This window comes from Pteropus vampyrus, unplaced genomic scaffold (genome assembly GCF_000151845.1).
Source record: "Pteropus vampyrus isolate Shadow unplaced genomic scaffold, Pvam_2.0 Scaffold1457, whole genome shotgun sequence".
NCBI lineage: Eukaryota > Metazoa > Chordata > Mammalia > Chiroptera > Pteropodidae > Pteropus > Pteropus vampyrus.
In genome coordinates this window covers 55,966-76,306 of record NW_011890238.1, presented here as the reverse complement: position 1 = coordinate 76,306, position 20,341 = coordinate 55,966, and the positions used below count along the sequence as shown (strand labels likewise).

Genomic DNA, 20,341 nt, shown 5'->3' with positions numbered 1-20,341 from the left:
TTTCAAATGGTACCTGGGGACTAGGGAGGTAAGAGTAAGGAGATGTCTGCATGGAGTGTTTTGTACTGGTGACTATTTTGTACTGGTGACTATCTGCAGAACCTGAGAGGTACACAGTTGTAAACCCAGTATGCGTTTAACTCCAAAGGAAAGTAAAAACAGGCAGAGAATGAGAACGGAGATCCAGTGTAGTCTCTGCATAGTGGAATTCTCATTCCTCACTGCTGTCTGTTTTGGTACTTAACAGGTAAAGTGGATTATTTTATCAGCATGTTTACTGAGTGGATGAAAAAAGATAAGCATAAAGAAAACAAGATATGCATCTAGAAAATGGACAATACCCTGTTTTAATAGAAGGCAGCAATCTACAAACACTTTATTAGCAAAAGGAATAAAACAAGGGCAGATCAGGAAAAAGGGGGCGGTCTTGAAAGATCTTTAAGGGAAGGAGGGGAAGTTTAGCAGAGTTGACCCCAGTGTCTCAAGTTGGTTGAAATTAGACAAAAGTGATCCGTGTCCGGGCAGTATTGACCTGCCAGACGTTTAATTCCTCATACTCATCTAGAGCTGCCTGGAATTGGGCAGGTGTGAAGCCACGAGATATGCAGCGCTCCTCTGCCTCGGAAAACCGGACACTTCGGCTCTCTGAGACCAACTCACGGACAGTGGCGAATATGACATCTGCTGGTCTCTGGGTCCTGAAGGAAATAAGTGTAGGTGTGTAAAGTCAGAGTACAGACGAAAGTACCTGACACGTCAGAGAACAGTGATCAGTATTAGAATTCTAAGGCCATTGTTATACATGTGGTTGCAGAAGACACAAGAATAAGTAGTCTGCTCAAAAAAGTTAGGGTAACTCCTGATTTCTTCTTCCATTAAACCACTCACCTAGTTGTTTGTCCTTTGTCACCCAGAAGTGAGTCCTTTGACATTTCCATTAACCTTATGGCTTCATTCACATCTTCCTTCTCCACTGTGTCTACCATTCGCAGACGTGCCTAAGGGGAAGGTAGGGAGAGATGGGAACGGGAGGAGGGGAGTGGGAGTCAGAGAACCCCTTTGTTCCAGCTTTAAGGTTGGGCAACCCATGTGTTATCTACTCTCAAAACCCCCCTACCCTCCCCTGCAAACATCCGCAGTGTGGGGCCGGCACTGTCAGACCGAGACAAGTGCAATGCCCAGGGCAGCGTCCAGCAATTGCCCAAGTCTCCGCCTCTCAACACTGGCCAGTCCCGGTGTTCAGCTGTCCTGTGAGGGAGACCAGAACCTTCTGAACTCCACTGGGCTCCCCACCATGACAGATGGAGCTTGGGGAGCTCAGCCTAGAAGGCAATTGGCAGAGAGGTTGTGTCCCTGGGGCTCGGGAAGTGCTAGCTCAGCAGTAGGTCAGGTAATCACACTACCTGCACGAACAGCACTTTGGAGCCCCCAGGACTAAAGTCCAAGATGTGAGGACAGAAATGAAGGTTTCTAGCACAGGATCTAGGACTTAGGGAGTGAAATTCACCACACCCACCCACCTACCCACGCAGTGAAGTTTGAGAAGCAAAAGGCCTTTCCCTCCATGGATGCTGTGTGTGCCCTGCTGGAGCAGCAAGTACCCACAGTGCGGTAGCACGGAGAGGATCACTATCTGCACTGTCAGCACTTTAGCCCCAGCAGGGCCTGAGTGGGAGGGAGGAGGCAAGAGAGAATATTTAAGCAGGCTGCCCACTAAGCCAAAACAGACCACCCTCCAGCAGAATAGTCACTGGCCACTCACCAGGGCTGTGGACAGTCGTAGGATAGCCAGTAGCGTCCGGGCAGAAGTATAGGTGGCATCCTTACTAGCCCAAGCCTCTCGCCTCATCTCCACATATGCTGCTGTGATATAGTCGGCCAGAGACTCTGGCACTGTGGGTTGCTTCTCTCGGCACACAGCTATGTAACGTCTGTGAGACGTGAATGGAAAAGCAAAAAAAAAAAAAAGACATGAGGAGAGTATGTTTTTTCTGCCTGTTTCCCATTTGAGAAAATTCTTGGGGGAGGGGGGAAGCAGGAGGACAATTTTAAGTAAAAAAAAGTGATTAATTACTTCTGTGGCTTGACTATCACTGATAGAATGGTACTTTTCAAATTATTTCCAACTATGTGGAAGATAAATCTGTCACTAGAAATGGTCAAGTCCCCTCCTCTGAATGTTATGAGATGGCTAAAGAGAGCAGAAATGTATTGTTTCCATTGAGATAATTGTTTAAAGAGGACAAATAACAGAAGAAAAACTGGAGGGATCACTGGGAGCCCTCACACAGACTTCTGGAGAAAATGACAAGTACCCACGGAGCAGGACCTAGCTTTGCCTAAAATCTGAACCTGCCTCACCAGACAGGCTGGTGGTATGAAAGGTTGGTTCTGATGCTTGTTACATGGTCAGCCTGGCGGGTATCTAGACCCAAGACATAGAAAGGGGCAGGGCAGTGGTAAAATATACACACCCTAAGACTGAAAGCTTTTCAAGACACACACATGGGCCAAGATGCTGCCCCCATATGGGGACTGGTAGAGCACACCTGTCCTTACCCAGCTCTCTCCTACCTCATAAGCTTCATGTCCAAAGGTTCAAACTGGGCGGGAGGCTGCCGGCTGTGCTGGTGCACGTAGGTGATATGCTGGGCCAACCTGGGAATAGTGGAGGCAAAGAGGAACACTCTTTTTGGTGCTACGCACCCTGTGCCCCAACTCTATACCTTCTTCCCTCAGCTCCACCATCTCCTCAGCCTGGCAGGGACAAAGTTTTCCAGGAAATCCTCAGTGTTTCAGCCCTGACCCACCATTTCCCTAAGAACTGTGGACCAGTATCCACGAGCAGAGAATCTGAGGGCTTTCCAATTTCTCCTCCCTCCCTCCAGATCATTCCTAAGGGATGTCTCCTTGAGTGTTGAGCTTCATTCACCGTAGGTCATTGTCTCGGTCGGGCCGGTCCTGGATCAGCCAGAGGAGATCAAATCGGGAGAGGAGTGCAGCAGGAAGCTGTATGTTCTGCTCCAGGCTGCGGCGAGGGTTGTAGCGCCCATATGCAGGGTTGGCGGCAGCCAGGATGGAGCAGCGGGCATTAAGTGTAGTTAGAATGCCTGCCTTAGCAATGGAGATGGTCTGCTGCTCCATGACCTCGTGGATGGCTGTGCGGTCGGCCTCAGCCATCTTGTCAAACTCATCAATGCAGCATACACCCTGGTCAGCCAGTACGAGGGCCCCACCCTCTAAGGTCAGTTCTCCAGTCACAGAGTCTCTCAACACAGCTGCTGTAAGCCCCACTCCAGAGGAGCCTCGGCCTGTTGTGTACTGGCCTAAATGGCAGAGTCAGGAAGAGAGAAAATAAGCAGACATATTTAGAAAGAGAAAAGGGAACAAGAAGGAAGAATAAGTCAAAGAATACCAGTAAGGGGTACAGTGAGGTGAGGCTTGCACTGAACTATATCTACCACCCAGGCCTTCCTGTGGGGTGCTGGCACTGGCAACATCTCCCTTCTCCAACCCTTCCCCACCTTCCAAATCTTCAAGAAAGAATAAACATGGTGATCCTATTCCTAGTCTTCTACATTTACCTCTCCCAGGGTCCAAAAATTACTCACTGCGGGGGGCCAGGCGATCAATGTAAGACAGGAGCTGAGACTTAGCCACACCAGGATCCCCCATCAGGCAGATGTTGATGTTGCCTAGAAGGGAAGGAAGCCCGTTTGTGACAGAATATTCTTTCAATGGAAGTTGTTCACAACAAAAAAATATTTTTGAGGTCTGCCCCTGCCCCAATACCCAGCATTATTTCCTCTGATTCCTCCCTGTGCCCATAAATTTAAGATACCAACTCATCTAGTTTGTCACCTAAAGAGACACTAATTCTTGTCATCCCTCTCCCCAAAGGCCTGCCTTTATCCTGAGCCTCTCCTTCCTCTTACCCCTGATTTTCATGCCTCGAGGAGACTGGTCCACACCTCCCACCAACAGGAGCAGCAGTGCCTTCTTTACATCTTCATGCCCATATATCTCTGGGGCGATGGAGGCTGCCAGCTTTTCATAGAAATCCTCCTCTACAGAAAAAGTAAAAATTAGGGAAAAAAGTGCTAGGAAGAAATTCACATTCCTGATCTCCCCCTGGTCCCTTCACCTGCAATATGCCTCAGCTCCTCTCTGCTCAGCTCTCCAGTCCCAGATTCATCATCTTCACTCTTATTCATCTTCACAATCCGATGAGCTTCCAGGTAAGTTTCCGAGAGTAAACCCTTGAACAGGAAAAGACCAAAATGTGAACAAAGTGCCTTTAACTTGCTCATCTATGTAATTCCCTCAGGAGTTTCCAGCAACACCCTTTGTTCTGTTTTGCTTTGCTGCTGATAAGTTTTGTGGGCACAGTGAGAGTGGGCCAACAAGGAGGGAAAGGAAACATTCCTTCCTCATTTCGAACTCCCTTTCTTACCTGTACCACCTGTCGGAACCCAGAGCGCAAGATTGGCAAGAAGATACCAGTGACACTGACATGGTCCCCAGGCTGGGCAATCCGTGTGTTCTCTCCTTCTACCAACACTGTGATGCTACGAGGGATATTTCCCACTGGTACTTGGTCACTCTATAGGGGATAAGAATGCACAGACAAGGAGAAAAGAACATGAGATCCCCTCCCCCCACCCCAAGGAACTAGGTATCCCACTCTTCTACTTCTCAATCTGCTCAGTCTCAGACAAGCCAACAGGAGAAGGGAAGTGGAGATCTCCTTTACCTCTTCCTAGCTCAATCAGAAAGTTCCAGTCAAATCTCCCTCCTGTTCTAAGTGACTTCTCTGCTTCAGTTCTTTCATTTTTTTCCTAATCCATGAGTGACTACAGTATTCAAATAGATTGCCCAAGCTCCAGCTTCCCTGGGCAACATACCCCGAACTTACATGTTCTTGCATCTTCATCTCCTGAAACTTGATGAATTTAGAGCCACGAGTCTGCAGATATAGTCGCCCTCCTGAGCGGTTGGTTTGGCACTCCTGGCTTGGGCACATGATCAGAGGCATGAAAGTGGGAGACTGGATCTAGAATGTGAGAAAGCACCAAAGAAAATCAGAAGGAAATAAGCCCCTTAGAGTCAGTCATTTGAATCACATTTCCTCTCCATTAAGATAGACAACATGGAACTGTCAAGAACATCTTGAGCTATTCTGGGTCAACACTGGTAAGCACCAGCAACACAGATGGATAGAAAGACTACTATGTACCCGAAAAAGGATGAAAAATGAACACATAGATGTATTTTACAACAGACAGAAAACGGCAGATAAACGTCAGCAGGAAAAAACCTTACATAAACCACTAAGAGAAGGAAGTGTGTTCCTGTTCCTTGCTCCATACATACCGGCTGGTAGGTCTCTGCCCCACACTGGTCACAAGTGTAAGTGGCCACCACCATTCTGGGTTTGACTTCAGAGACACGAGTGACGATTCCACGCACAGTTACCAACTTCCCCACAGAATCAGCCCGTACTTCCCGGATCACACGAGGCTTGTTACTACTTGGGCCTTGAAAGTACAGCTCACTAAGGGAGAAAACAGTCATTAGTAAGGTCCTGGAGAACAAATTCCCATACCTTTCTCCACTGAGACCACTCACAATCTACGCATGAGTTCAGGAGGATACTGGTTCTGGGGGCTTCGGGCTGCACCAGGGTCCCGGCTCCGCTGCTCCATCATCAGCCGGTGCTCAATGTAAACATCCAGAACATCTTTATTTACCACCTAACAGGCAGAGGGAGAAAGATGGAAAAAATGAGTAGCAGGATGGAGCTTAAAGGACATCAGGCAGAAATCATTGCCCTGCTTCCTGCCAGCTCAGAAAACATCGGCATCTGAAAAGCTTCCTGACAGAAATCTAAGTTTCTTGTCCTGCGTTTTCCTGCAAACACTCACCTCTCTCTCCTTGTACTGAGGCAACAGCTCTTGTACAGTATCAGCAAAGAGCTTTGCATAGCGCTTGGTGTTCTCACAAATTGAGTCCACCAACTCAGGGTCCTCCTCGGCCACATCATCTAGGTCTATGTACACTGCCACTTGCTCCCGATGAGCCAGTTGAACCTAGGGTAGAGAAGAGTTAGCAACACCTCAGAGCCAAGTTTACTATGCTCACTAGTGTTCACATGTAAGGACCCATTTCTGTGAGCTCAGCATACAGGCTTCCACAGGGGACAAAAAGCAGTGTGAGAGAGAGCAATACTCACTTCTCAGCTCCCAAAAGAAGGCCTCTCAACTCTTAAAAATACCTTAATTATCATAAATGTAAAAGTTATATTCACGTAGCAAGTACAACACTAAACATATCACAGAAAAATGTACTTGCTGAAATAAGCAAATCCATCTCTTACAGTTCCTTAAGTAACCATCCTATTCCCTCTATCTAATCTTAGACTTACCAATTGGTTCCCATACTTGAACTGCTTCTTGCCAAACTCATCATCCTGATAATACTCTTGTAGGAACTTCTTCACCTTTTCTATAAAATAAATGTAAAACCATGAGAATCAACTTTCTTTTCTTTCAGACACTTTCCTGCAAATTCCTCTGATAAAAAGCTAAGAAAGGCACTTTCATTTAAAACACTTCATTAACTACTTGTGACTATTTAAATAACCCCGCATAATACTATCCAGAATGGGCGAAACTCCTCTTCACAAATCTGTTTTTACCTAGAGAAGAATTAGGAGCTCCTACCAGTTCAGTGTTCCCCACGACCTCCACCCCCGGGGGAATTCCAGACTCTGCTTTAGGTAGAAATCTCAATTCCCTTTCCCAAAGGCCTCCCCCACTCCCAGCATCACACTCAGGTCTCAAAGTTCTCAGCTTTTCTTCCAGGCGTATGATTCCCCTTTTCTTTCGGTCCCCTAAATCTCTGCCACCAGGCCCATCCTTTACCCCACCCCCTCTCCCGCCACTGCTTCCGCTTTTAGTAAACAAAGAAGCACATGGGCCCAGATGCGGCCGCCTCACTGCCCAGGATTCCTCCGCCTAGTGCTGGAGCCCGTCCGGCGATTGGCCGGCTCATCTAGAGCCACTTCGTCCCACCCCGCTACCTCGTCTCTCTGCCTCCCACTAAAACCTGCAATTCCCAGGTACACCCCCACCCTCAGTAGCTCTCTCCAAGGCCACCGCGCGGAAGGACACTGTTTACACACGACACTCCCTCCGAAGGCATCGCGCAACTTCCGTCCGCCTTCACTTCCGCTTGAAGGTTGGCCTAAAATGGCCAATCCTCGCGCGCAGCGGCGCGGGCTTCCCGCCCCCAGGGCTTCGGCGCGTCGCAGGACGCGGGCACCCGGAGCTTAAGAGCGCGGAAGGCGGGTCAGGGGGTACCTGACCCTGAACCTTATACAGGGTTTCCTGCTGGGCGTGACCCTCCCCACTAGAGGCCCCCACTTGGCTACCCGTCCCCCCCACCACCACGACACCCACTCCTTTCCCGGACTCAATTACTAGCTCTTCTCAGACCGTGGTGTTCTGCGCACCTCCCAGGCAGTCTGCCTCAGCCCCGCCGCCTCCAGACCTGGGCTCTGGCCTGCGTGCCGGCCACCCCGGGACCCCAGCTCATACCAACAGGTTTTTGCCGGGAAGCTTCCCGCGCAGGACCTCTCCCAGTCTTGCAGACCCTCACCTTTCTCGAGCGCGTAGTCCCTAAGTGCCATTGCTGCCGAGATTCGCGCCGCAGCAGTTGGCGGGCTCAAAGCGCTCACTCGGTAGCAGCGAACGCCCGCGAGGCGGACTGCGGCTGACCAACCGAAATTGGCGCGAAACGTCGCCCAACACGTGACTTACGCCGCTGCGTGCGGGCCAATCAGAGAGGATGTCCTTCGCCCTCCCATTCCCCGCGGGTTTCCGGTCTTAGCCAATCACCGGGCGAGCCTGGGCTGAATGACGGGATAGCAGCGCTTGTGTAGGGAGGAACAGGTTTGGCGAGGCGGGGCGAGCGCCGGGTTTCCCGCGTCCGAGGAAAATCGTTCTTAAAGGGCCAGCCCAGGCGCGTCCTTTTGTTCCAGGCCCGCTTGGAGGGGCACGCCCAGTTTTTGCTGTCTCCTTGTCTACCCTCCAGAACGGCCATGATTTCCCAGTTCTTCATTCTGTCCTCCAAGGGAGACCCACTCATCTACAAGGACTGTATCTTTGACCCGCGGGTCCATGGGGTGGGGAGAGGCTGGGTGGAAGTTGTGTCCCAGAGCCAGCGTGTGTTGCCGACTCCTTAGCTGCCCTTCAACCCGATAGTCCGTGGGGACAGTGGCGGCCGGGATGTGGCTGAGCTCTTCTACCGGAAGCTGACAGGACTGCCCGGAGAGGAGTCCCCAGTTGTTATGGTAACCACACGGGGGGTGGGAGTGGTATTCAGGACCATCTCGGGTAGGGGAGCGCCTCCTCCCTCCTCGGGCTGCTTCCTTGAGAGCTTTCCCTTGGGCGGGGCCGGGGGAGGGTGTATATTCCTGCAAATATTAACGAAAGTTTGTTGATTGCTAACAATGTAGCACGCACAGCTCCTCGCATGTCAATCCTCAGCACCTCTGGGGTAGCATGTCAATCCTCAGCACCTCTGGGGTAGCAACTATTATTAATTCCACTTAACACTTTGGGAAGCCGGGCCCGAGAGAGGTTTCTGGTTCGTCGTAAGTCCCACTGCGAGGAAGCAGGGGAATCAAGATACCAGGCCAAGTCTCATGGGCCCTTCAGCACAACTGTCTTCCTGATGCTTTTTCCCTCGCCCTTTGTCTCAGCACCACGATGATCGTCATTTTATTCACATCAGACACAGTGGCCTCTATTTGGTGGCTACAACTTCAGAAAACATTTCTCCTTTCACCCTCCTAGAGCTGCTCAGTCGGTAAGGAGGGCAGGGCTGGGCAGCTGGGCTTGGGGGTTCAGAGAGGAGGAGACGCACAGTCCATTCTTTTTCCTCAGCTTAGCCACTCTCCTGGGCGACTACTGTGGTTCTCTGGGAGAGGCGACCATCTCCCGCAATGTGGCTCTTGTCTATGAACTCCTGGATGAAGTGCTGGTAAGGTCCAAAGATTTTCCTCATTGTCCCTGTTCCTTGGTTGGGAAGCTAAGTCCACTCCTTTTCATCCCTTCCCTCCACTGCCCACCCAAAGACTCCCTTCCTTTGTCCCTAGGACTATGGCTACATACAGACCACATCCACGGAGATGCTGAGGAACTTCATCCAGACTGAGGCCGTGGTCAGCAAGCCCTTCAGCCTCTTTGACCTCAGCAGTGTTGGCTTGGTCAGTGGAGGAAGAGGATTAGGATGGAGAAGGGTGGTAGGGAGTGTCAGACCTGAGGACTGATGGCTTTGGGTGCTTTCCAGTTTGGGGCTGAGACGCAACAGAGCAAAGTGGCCCCCAGCAGTGCAGCCAGCCGCCCAGTCCTGTCCAGCCGCTCTGATCAGGTGAGGGAGAGATCAAGAGGTTCAAACCCTCTGATCTTTTTCTGGGATTCCAGAGTCCAGAGGTGGCATATCTTTCCACCTCCCTTAGACGTGGATAATCAAGTACCTTCCCTTACCTCATGTCCCCACCCCAGGGTCCTAGCTGCCACTGTCCCGTCCACTTTAGAACGTAGGCTGTTCAGTCTCCAACTACCCAAATCCTCTGTCTTTCTCAGAGCCAAAAGAACGAAGTGTTTTTGGACGTAGTCGAGAGACTGTCTGTACTGATAGCATCTAATGTAAGTTTGGGCCCCCAGACTTGGAGCTGAGGACAGACGGTATCTGGGAAATGTTGAGAGGTTGCCTTTGGGCATTATTAACCTTATGGCCACTCTCAGGGATCGCTGCTGAAGGTGGATGTGCAGGGAGAGATCCGACTCAAGAGCTTTCTTCCCAGTGGTTGTGGTGAGAAGTTTGCAGGTCGAGCCCACGGTTGGGTTTGGGACAGGCTCCTTGGTGGTGTAAATGGTGGTATTTGGTGGACTTTTTCTGATGTCCTTCCTTCTGACAGAGATGCGCATTGGCTTGACAGAAGAATTTTGTGTGGGGAAGTCAGAACTAAGAGGTGAGGAAAAAGTGGGTTTTCTTCTCCTAGATATAGGTCACTGCCATAGGTTTCATGGAAATTAGAGGTAGATCTTCACGCCACTCCACCCTTGCCCTTTTCTCTTAAAATATGGTTTAGGAGAGTCGTCTTTCTGTTTTTCCAGGTTATGGGCCAGGAATTCGGGTGGATGAGGTCTCATTTCACAGCTCAGTGCACCTGGATGAATTCGAGTCTCATCGAATCCTCCGTTTGCAACCACCTCAGGGCGAGGTCAGGATGGGCTGGCCTAGCATATTCCATTTGCCAGGGGGAAGGGAGGCAGTTCAGGTGTGAGGGGACCAAACTGATCTTCCTCCCTGGTCTTAGCTGACTGTGATGCGGTACCAACTCTCAGATGACCTCTCCTCCCCACTCCCCTTCCGGCTCTTTCCCTCTGTGCAGTGGGACCGAGGCTCTGGCAGGTGAGACCATTTCTCCTGTTCTTGAACTTCCCTGGAACCCAAGCCAATAGATATATGTTCCCAAGACTTACTGTGGAGGGATGGTAGTGATATATAGTTAGAAAAAGGCACCCTCCCCACAAGTGGACTCAGCCTTGTGAATGCTAGTCACTAATGAAATTGGGTAGATTTTCATCCTTTCTCTCTCCTTCCTGGGGCACAACTAACAGCCACTTCTGGGGGCCTTGGGTGGGGATGGTGAGATACCAGTAGGATGTGATCCTAGTAAAGGTATTGTACTTTCTCTTCTAGGCTCCAGGTTTATCTGAAGTTGCGATGTGACCTGCCCCCAAAAAGGTACGAGTGGGGATAGCCAAGACTAGTTCAGCTATAGTGGGTAGGAGACAGACACCTGTTGCTTCTGCTTTTAGATGCAGTCACCAGCCTCGGAATCCAGTTTAGTTAGAGGCTCAAGAGTTTGGGAAGGGGATATGGTGGCACTAGTGCTGCATTCTAGCTGTGACATTAATGAAGAGAGGGAACAAGTCACTACCTTCCTGGGGCTGACTCTGTTCCTTTTGTCTTTACAGCCAGGCTCTCAACGTCAGGCTGCACCTTCCTCTGCCTCGAGGGGTGGTCAGGTTAGTGTGTGTGCACTGTGGGGACTTAGGTGGTTTTAACAGCTTGCCTGGGCAACAGGTGACACTGGGGAGGAGTGTGTGCACTGTGGGGTGGAACTGCCTGCCCCCAAAGCAGGGAGGGGCTGAACCCAGCACATTTCCTCTCCGAACTCCAGCCTGTCTCAGGAGCTCAGCAGCCCAGAGCAGAAGGTAGAGCTCAGGGAAGGAGCCCTTCACTGGGACCTGCCTCGGGTGCAAGGAGGCTCTCAGCTCTCAGGCCTTTTCCAGGTATTGGCTGCTGATTCTCTAAGTTCGTCTCCTCCCACCTCCATTTTCAGCTCCCTGACCTATCTCTCCTAATGCAGTTGCTGCATTATTCCCGCCAGCATGGTCAGCTTTCTGACCCCTTGGCTTCCCTGCCCAACTTCCTCTCTGTGCCTTCAGCACCCCTCCCCCTACTTCTCCCCCTCACAGATGGACATCCCGGGCCTGCCTGGGCCTCCCAGTCAAGGGCACTCCACCTCAGCCCCTCCTCTGGGGCTGGGTCCTGCAAGCCTCTCCTTTGAACTTCCCCGGCACACGTGCTCTGGCCTCCAGGTTCGCTTCCTCAGGCTGGCATTCAGACCCTGCGGCAATGCCAACCCCCACAAGTGGGTACGACACCTAAGCCACAGTGATGCCTATGTCATTCGGATCTGAGGTTCCCCAAGTGAGAATATGGGCACCAAAGGCAGCAGCCTGTGGTTAGGGAGAAGGACGATACTGTCTTTTCTGGCTTTCCAGCCCATGACTATGGATGTAACTGGAAGAGTCTTAAATCCTAGAGATCATAAGGTCTCAACGGGTTAGACCTTCTTAGGGTATTGGACACAGGAAAGACTAAGGTGGATCAGAAATTACAAATCAAACTTTTATTCTGAGGAGCTGGCTGTACAATATCTAAAAAGAAGTTACGGTGAAGGAAGCAGACTACTTCCTTCCACCTAGCATGCGTATACATGTGTATGTGTGTTTGTTGTGTGGAGAAATAGAATCTGGGGGAGAGAAGGTTGGCGGATGTGTGACAGCATCAAGGCGCAGGCTGAGGGGAGCCAGATCCAGGAGGCTGAGAGCCATTAGCCTTTGGAGTCCCTGGAGCTGGAGGGGGACTATCTCCAGCTTCCTGTTTCCCTCCACAGAGGGCACTGCCCCCAAGCGGGGAGGGAGCTGAGGATGGGGGAGGAACAGGAGAAGGATGGGAGGTGGGGCCTCCTTTGCCCTCCCCTGTTGGGGGAAGAGAGACCACTATGTACTTCTGGACACTGCCAGGGCCAGAGGGGGCAGTGCTGGGGGGTGCAGCTGTAGCAGTGGAGACCAGCTTGACAATAGGCTGCACACTGGGGACCGTGGTAGTAACGGGAGAGGTAGTGGTAGAACCTGAGCCAGGGGCTGAGGTGCTGAGGGACAGGACCTGGGAGAAGAAAGAAAGGCAGTACCTGTTGCCTTATATCCTCTACATTCCTTGGGTCTGGGGGAATACTTCAGTTGCTCCAACTGAATAATTTATCCTCTGAGCCTTGCTCAGGAGGAGCATCTGTGGCCTTTTGGGCCCCTGGGAAGTAATCCTTCTAGCTCCTATTTTTGGGTCCAGATGGGACTGGGCTATACTCTAGCCGCCCACCCCAGAGTGCTCTGAAGTAACCTCAGGCCCCTCAGGGCAGCATGATGACATGCTGCCCACCATCCCTGGTCAGTCCCACACAGCTCCGTACCTGTTGGGTGGATGAAGCGCTGGAGGACGATGACATTACAATAAACTTAGTTGGAGGAGGGGAAGGCTGAGGTGGGGCAGCAGCTCGTGCAGACACCAGTGTCTGGACAGGCAGAGCAATAGAGCCAGGAACCTTCAGCAAGCCAGGGGTACGAGGGCCAGGCTGAGGGGCCTGTGAGAGGGTCAGCGTGGGCCGGGGCTATAGGAAAAAGAAGCAAGAAGAAAATTGTCAACATCTAAGAAAAAGGGGCTCCTCTTACTTCTCAGCGGGTCTCATTGGGGTTGGGGGCCTAGCTTCCCCTAAGACTCTGATGCACAGGGCCCTGGGCCTTTTTAAAAAAATTAGTACCTGAGTATAGGTATGTCTGTGATTCTTTACCATGATGGAAACCCTGACTATCCCACCCCCATTTTTCTTCATTTTACCTTCCTCTTCCCTGCACTGTCACTGACCTGGGTGATGGTAAGAGTGGTCCTGTTGACCTGCTGAGCCTGCAGAGCAGCTTGGGCCCGGGCCTTGACCACATGGGAACAGAGGAGGGGTCCGAGGGACCCAAATTCTCCCCGATAGGCATCCTGATTGTCAGGTGGTGGGCGCAGCTTTGCCAGTACAGGGGCACAGTGTTTCTGTAGAGAAGGCAAAAAACAAACAAAAAAAGCCAGGTAGAGAGAGGGCTGGAACTCTTAGAAGCGTGAAGGTGAAAAAAGATATTACCTATCATTTTAGCTGCTGTTGGAAGTCAAACTGCTGGGATAGCAGTGTATGTGAGGAATACTGTAGTTTTCTTTATGAGAAAACAAAGGCACCAACTGGTGTGAACAAAACTTGCTGAATACCCTGGTAATAATCTAAGGGGTAGCTGGTCTATAGGGCATTTGCCTTGCATGGAATGGGCAATAAGGATGCAGAAGCATTGGGGGCAGTGCAGTCTAGAAGTCATAGGCTGAGAGTTAAGACCTCTTCTTATTTAACCCCTTTGTGCCTCAGTCTTCCCATCTGCAAGACAATATGGGACTTTGAGATGTGCTCTGAATATATGAGGCAAAGACGGGACAAGTGAATAAAAGACACCACATGCTTGCTAAACATTGTACCCTGGTGTGTGTTGGGGGGAAGGGGTAGTGGGAAGAAGTAAGCGGGGGAGGGCAAGGGGCTCTGGTCACCAGGAGGAGGCTCTGCACATGATCAGCTCCAATGCGGTCAATGTTGCTCAGCACAGGGCCATCCAAGACACTGCGGATCCGCTCCCCCTCCTGCTGCAGCCGTGGCAGAATCAGAGTTTTAATCACCTGTTGGAAAGGAAGAGGAGAAGCCAGAGCCCTGAGGTCACTACAGGGTCTCCCAATTGTGGGACTGTTTCCCGCTATGACCTCGTGATGCCTCCCTCCCCCGGTGCTTCCCCTTGGGGCCTGACATCGTGTCCCAGCTCAGCCAGGCCTGCGATGGAGCCATAACGTGTGGTCCACGGAGTCTTCTCATCCACCCAGCTCTGTAAGGGGATGGAAAATAAACCCAGATAAGGGGCCTGAAAGGCCAATTGGTAAGGACCCAAATCTCTCATAAACACTTTCCTTGTAGATCATTAAGACGTTATAGATACATATAGCTCAAGTCCCAGTCGCCCTGGCCTCTGACCCTTGTTTTCAGTGTCATTCTCCTCAGCCACAACTGACTCACCACTGGTTTAGGTGAAGCTCTCATCCTAGTGACAGCCCTGGGGTAGAGATGGAAAGGACTTACCCTCCTTATTCTCCTGGCTTACCTTGGTGAAGGTCTTGGTAATCCGGGACTGGATGTTGTTAGTGGTTGTGCTGAAATGCTTGCAGATCTGGGCTACCAGGCGGGCAGCAAAGTCCCGGAGCGCCCAGTGATTGTCCACATCTGGCCGCAGGCAAAGCTGCCTGCTCACGATGCACGTCATCACAGCTGGAATCAACTCATGCACCTAAAGGAGAAGTGCCGAGTCAGTTAATTCTGACAAATGGCTTCCTGTTGGTGGCAGTGAGGTCCTCGAAACCTAGGATGAGAGGTGGGTAGGCAAAGCCACTCACGTATTTTTCTAGATACAGCGTAGGGTTATCCATCAGTGCCTTCACCATGCGCATCAGATAGATGAGCAGGGCCAGGTTGTTCTGCACCACGTTCACACGGACCTATGGGAAAGAGAAGTGACAGGGCAGACCCTTTAAATGAGCATTCCCTACTGTCTCCTCACCCCTCTGCCCCAGAACCTCATCCTAGGTCCTAGCCTTCCTGAATCTTCTCACCCCCTCTGAGATGAAGGTGCTGAACCGTGGCAGCATCTGATAGAGCCCAGGGTCTGTTGCAATGCTCTGAAGAGCTTCCTGTGGGAGAAGGAATGAGTGAAGTGGGGAGAGATACCATGGGAGAATTTTGTGGGGCCTCCATAAGAAGGAGTCTCAGGGTAAAGGGAAGGTGGTTGGACCCTACCGCTCTCTTGGCTTCACATGACCCCACACAGGCTTCTGTGATCTCCTTGTAGTACAGTTGCTGCTCCACAGACAACTCATGGATACTTCGGGGCTTTAGTCGCAAAGGGCCTCCCTCCAGCAGGGGTGGTGCTTTCTTTTCTTTTCCTGTGTGAATTGGAAAAACAGGTTTGAAAAAGAAAGCTCAAGAGGCCTCAAAGACAAAACTTCACCCTCTACTCCCCTACCCAGGGAGAACTGGCTTCTCTTAGGCTGCTTGATCCCTTCTGAGGCTCTCTGGCTTGAGCTCTCGCCCCTTACTTACCCTGACCTCACCCACTGTACAAATGACCATTTGGCTTTGGGACAAGAGCCAGGAGAGGCCTAGTCTAGCAGAACTGACCTTTGCCATCGGCTGGAGCAGCCCCTTGACCTTTGCCTTTCAAGGGTCCATCTTCTTCCTGGCCTGGCTTTGCTGACTTCAGGGGTTCTGTGGCCTCAGCCTTCTGTTGCTCTTTGGGAGCTGGTGGCAAACCAGTCACAGCAAGAGTGACGAGAGCAGTAGATGTGAAGGGAGAGTGAGACAGGGGGGGCGGGGGGAGGGGGGGCTCTGGGAATGGCGATTACCTGGTGGTGGATTCTCTGGGATAGCTGGCTGGCAGCCTTCAATACTCAACCAATGAGCTGCAAAGAAGGAACGTATTAGTTGAACTGCTAGACACAGACACTAGGGAGTCACTCCACACTAAGGAATGTATGTTTTCATTCCTATTACCACTTCCTACAACTCACCAGGGATCTCACGCTGAGGGTTTCTTTGTCGTGAGCTTCCTCAAACCCATATGCATTGTTCCTCCTTTCCCTCCTCCCTACCACCCTGCTCTCCTCTCCCCCAACCTTTGAGGCAGACGTCCAGGGGCACCCGGGGCAGAGGGGTATTGATGATGTCGCTCAGGTCAACCTCCTTCTCCTCATAAAAGTAAAGCTCCCGGCCCCCACCAGAGGCAAACCGGAAAGGAATGAACTCCTGAGCGTGGAAGCCATAGAGTGGCTATATCAGGAGAGAAAGAGACACTGGCATGAGAAGGGATCCCACAAAGGCATGGCTGAAGGCAAATGCAGTGTCTGGGAGGACTGCTCTCACCACCCTGTCCCTGTCTCAGTCCTGTGTGTCCCAATCACCTCAACGTTCTTAAGCTTCAGTGCATAGTCAATGTCACTGGTGGTGAGCTTCTGCCGCTTCCCCATGTGCATGAACTTCAAGGCATCCTGGGAGTGAGAGAAGAGATGTCAGCCCAAGACCCTGAGGAAGAAGTGAGCCTGGGCAGAATCCTCAATACAATGCAGGGCTAGGTAGAGGGGCAGGGTTACCTGTGCAATCTCCTTGATGCGGTAGCTGACCTCATCTGTCAGCAGCTGGCAGGTTTCCTCCTGAATCTGGGCGATGCCCATCGACTCAGCCACCACCTTCATTGACTCTGAGGGCAGCACGGTATTGCTGAGCTTGAGCTTCTTCTCCTCAGCCATTCTGGAGCCCCCTCTTCTCCTCCCTGAGGAATGATGCCCCAGGGTAGAGAGATGGAGACCCTGGCAGGGGGATGGGGCAGGCAAAAGAGAAAAGGAAACATGAGACCCAAAGAATAAAGGCGGTCTGGTCAGGAGAGGACATAACAAATAAACAGTGGGTATGCAAGGAGGGAAGGAACTCAGGGGTGTCTTCTGTCCCCCATGTCAGTACTGGGTGTAAAAAAAGGAGGTAGCAATCAACATAATTGAGCTGTAGTTCTATGCCAGGCACTGCAAGTGAGGTAGAATGATCTTGGCTCTCAATTTAAACCCTAGCCTAGCACTACCTAGCTATGTCACTTGGGCAGAGTAAATTGTCCCAGGTTTGGGTTTCTTCTCTGTAAAACATGGGAAACACCTTTTTCCTAAGGTTGTTTTGCACATACCTTCATCTCTCTTGCCCCTTCTTGCGTCATTATTTGTTCTTGACACAAATACAATATTGGCAAAATACAATTCTCCTGAGCCGATAACATATACCCACACAATTCAAGGTGATGAGAAACACCCCTAATTGTCATGGCCAATTCCCACTTTAAATTCATGGCCATAAACTTTAAATGGGCCCTTAATGCTGCCAGACAATCATACTACATGTAGTACCTTTTCTACTTCCTTGCTTTTGGCTATCATAAGGGACCTCCATAGACTCCCACCACATCTACCACCTGAGCAGCACCAGTGCCCACATACTCTGCCTTCCTACTTGTTATTATAAACTGTTCATGCCTGTCACCAGCTCAAGCATTTCTTCCATCTCCCCCGCATCATCAATTTCTCAACCTATCAGATGGCTCCCATCAGCTTAAAAATGCAGTTATTTCTCCCATCTTAAAACAAAACAAAACAAAACAAAACAAAAGTGGTCTACATACAATGAAATATTCAGCCTTAAAAAGGAAATTCTGACACATGCTACAACCTGGATGAACCCTGAGAATTGAGAACATAATGCTGAGTGAAATAAGTCGGTCACAAAAGGACAAATATGGTATGATTCCATTTGTGTGAGGATCTTAGAGTAGTTAAACTCAGAGTCAGAAAGTAGAATGGTGGTTGCCAGGGGCTGGAGGTGGTGGGATAGGGAGTTATTGTTTAATAGGTACGGAATTCCAGTTTTATAAAATGAAGAGTTCTGGAGATGGATGGTGGTGATGGTTGCATAATATTGTAAATATACTTAATGCAATAAACTACACTTAAAAATGGTTGAGATGGTAACTTTTATGTGTATTTCACCAAATATACATTTTAAATAACCTTTTCATTCCACTTTATATGCTATACTCCACTTTTCTGGCTCCTCCTTGTAATAAAACTCCCTAAAGAGCTGTCTTAACTGTTTCTAATTCCTCTCCTCTCCTCTCTTGAACCTACTCCAATCAGGCTTTTGATCTTGCTAGGTCCCTGAAACCACCCATCAAAGTCACTGATGACTCTGCATCGCCAAATCCGAGGCCCACTCTCTGTCCTCATCTTCTTTAACCTCTCAGCAGCACATAGCATAGGTGACTACTCCCTTCTGAAAGCACTTTTACTCCACTGCTGTACTACCTTCTCCTGGTTTTCCTCCTACTTCACTGGCCACTCCCTCTCGGTTCTCTTTATTGGTTCTTCCCATCTGCTTAATGTTGGAATGTCGGGGGCTCAGTTCTTAATCTTCTTCTCTAGCTACTTATTCACTTGGTGACCTCAACCTCTCTCACAGTTTTCAATATCGCTTACAGGCTAAATTTATATCCCTAGCCCAGAGTTCTTCCTAGCTCTAGACTTGTATATCAAACTGTCTACTTAAAACTTCCACTAAAATTGAACTCCTGATCTTCCCCCTTCCCACATGCTACATCCTCAGCTTCCCTTGTCTTTGTAGTAACACCATCCATCCAGGTGAGCCCTCACATCAAATCCACCAGAAGACCCAACCTGAACACTCCATTCACACTGCATGGTCACGTCCCCATCATCCAACACCTGAGTAACTTCAACAGCCTCCTGACAAGCTCTTCCTGGTTCCACCCTTGTTCCTTACAACTATTCCTAACATAGCTGCCAAAGTGATTCTGTCAAATCATAAATCAGATTAGGTCATTTCTCTGCTCAAACCTGTAATGGCTCCCCATTTGCCATAGAATAAAATCCAAAATTCTCACTATGGTCTACAAGGCCCTGCCTGATTTGTCCTCTCTGCATATCTCTGATCTCCTTTCCTTCTTCCACCTTGATCCAGTCCCACAGTCCTCCTTGATGTTCAAAACTGACAGGCATGCTCTCGCTTTATGGCCTTTGCCTGTTCTTTCTGCCTGGAATGCTCTTTCCCAGACGTCTGCTTGGCTGCCTATTTCTATCACCCTATTTAATAACACATCCCATTCCCACTCTGCTTTTTTTCCTCCATGGCATTTAACAACTATTAACATACATATTGTATCACTTATTGTTAAACACTACCACATCTCCCCTTCCTGCACCGTGTGGACAGAGATCTTTGTTATATTCACTGATATATTCCAAGACTGCAGACTGTTGCCTGAGACACTGTATTCAATGGATATTTGTTGAGTAAATGAATGGTGAGGCTTAAAGATGTAGGTGCTCAATACATCCTCGGTAACCACTACTATCAAAATGAACAAGATACAGGCCCAAGCTTGGAATCTACTCTGTGACCAAAAGTAAAGTGATTCGCTTGAAGCTGTCATTAGGAAGACTAATGTCAAAAGCGTTTAGGACTGACTGCGGGATGTAGGTGGGGGCGTGCTGGAGCGGTGCGAAGATGGAGGCGAAAGAGAATTTGGTTCTTCTCAAAGCATCTCAGGTCTCCTCCCTTACTTTTTAAAGTCTTATCTGTAAGAAACACATTTATTCAACACATACTCCATGCCTGGGGCCGGGTATACATGAGGCGGTCGAGTCCCAGTTTCCTAGAGAACACCTACTAATCTTTCAATACCCCGCAGTACCCTCTGTCAGTAAAGGCTCATAAAACACGTGACGACCTCAGGAGCCCCTCAAGTCAGTGGAGTCTGCAAGAAAGCTTCACGGGGAAGGGCTAACTTGAGCTAGATCTTTGTAGTCACCCCAGCGGGGAAGCGGGTCGAAGATCCCCAGGCAATGGGTCGAGCGCGAAAGAAGCAGCAAAGAGCCCACTCATCCCCCAACATCCCTCCAATGCAAAGAGTCCCCATGCGCACGGACACACAACCAACCGTCCTCCTCCTGGTCCCCACACAGGCCCATCAAAGGGTCTAGTCCCCGGTACTACTCAGACGCGCCCCCGCCAGCCGAGCGCCCCGCGCTGGAAAAGATTCTCACCGCAGCCAAAGCGCCGCTCACCCGGCGCTCGGCGCCATGTTGGCCCCGCCCCCTCCCCGGAGCAGGTCCTGGCAGAGTCGGGAGCAAGTCACCGCCCCTTCTCTGAGCCGGAATAAGTCCTCTAGGCTCACAGCCTGAAACCACATAAAAAAACGCTGGTGTCGCTGTCTACGTGTAAGGAGCACATTCCCCTTCTGTAATT

At 50.3% G+C, this 20,341-nt stretch overlaps 3 protein-coding genes across 7 annotated transcripts; 1 reads left to right on the top strand and 2 right to left on the bottom strand.

Annotated features, from left to right (window-relative positions):
• Positions 1-318: 318 nt before the first annotated feature.
• On the bottom strand, positions 319-7,796 carry MCM7 (minichromosome maintenance complex component 7). Of its 2 annotated transcripts, none has more exons than XM_011386423.2 (15): positions 7,660-7,796; positions 6,425-6,504; positions 5,925-6,089; positions 5,629-5,753; positions 5,374-5,554; positions 4,916-5,053; positions 4,454-4,603; positions 4,145-4,259; positions 3,936-4,067; positions 3,612-3,695; positions 2,933-3,326; positions 2,575-2,658; positions 1,763-1,931; positions 889-998; positions 319-698 (listed from the first exon to the last, which is right to left on the bottom strand). In XM_011386423.2, exons 1-15 carry the CDS (start codon positions 7,688-7,690, stop codon positions 497-499), a joined length of 2,160 nt encoding a protein of 719 aa, XP_011384725.1. In that variant the 5' UTR covers positions 7,691-7,796; the 3' UTR covers positions 319-496. The 2 variants fall into 2 exon arrangements, with proteins under 2 accessions (XP_011384725.1, XP_023382392.1); XM_023526624.1 differs by lacking the exon at positions 7,660-7,796 and adding an exon at positions 7,133-7,151.
• Positions 7,797-7,950: 154 nt separating this feature from the next.
• On the top strand, positions 7,951-12,076 carry AP4M1 (adaptor related protein complex 4 mu 1 subunit). 2 transcript variants are annotated; one of them, XM_023526626.1, is made up of 15 exons: positions 7,951-8,159; positions 8,265-8,353; positions 8,765-8,871; positions 8,949-9,045; positions 9,161-9,271; positions 9,355-9,435; positions 9,651-9,713; positions 9,813-9,894; positions 9,986-10,039; positions 10,185-10,291; positions 10,388-10,482; positions 10,774-10,818; positions 11,052-11,102; positions 11,258-11,369; positions 11,556-12,076. In XM_023526626.1, the coding sequence occupies exons 1-15, from the start codon at positions 8,102-8,104 to the stop codon at positions 11,778-11,780; spliced, it is 1,377 nt and encodes a 458-aa protein (XP_023382394.1). In that variant the 5' UTR covers positions 7,951-8,101; the 3' UTR covers positions 11,781-12,076. The 2 variants fall into 2 exon arrangements, with proteins under 2 accessions (XP_023382394.1, XP_011384721.1); XM_011386419.2 differs by having other exon boundaries at positions 7,955-8,159; positions 9,813-9,879.
• On the bottom strand, positions 11,971-20,290 carry TAF6 (TATA-box binding protein associated factor 6). Of its 3 annotated transcripts, none has more exons than XM_011386422.2 (15): positions 20,140-20,290; positions 16,633-16,848; positions 16,444-16,530; positions 16,159-16,312; positions 15,889-15,945; positions 15,665-15,784; positions 15,284-15,429; positions 15,100-15,177; positions 14,884-14,985; positions 14,595-14,777; positions 14,247-14,321; positions 13,996-14,121; positions 13,285-13,458; positions 12,833-13,030; positions 11,971-12,531 (listed from the first exon to the last, which is right to left on the bottom strand). In XM_011386422.2, the coding sequence occupies exons 2-15, from the start codon at positions 16,786-16,788 to the stop codon at positions 12,151-12,153; spliced, it is 2,037 nt and encodes a 678-aa protein (XP_011384724.1). In that variant the 5' UTR covers positions 16,789-16,848; positions 20,140-20,290; the 3' UTR covers positions 11,971-12,150. The 3 variants fall into 3 exon arrangements, with proteins under 3 accessions (XP_011384724.1, XP_011384722.1, XP_023382393.1); XM_011386420.2 differs by having other exon boundaries at positions 20,034-20,224; XM_023526625.1 differs by lacking the exon at positions 14,247-14,321 and having other exon boundaries at positions 20,140-20,186.
• Positions 20,291-20,341: the final 51 nt, after the last annotated feature.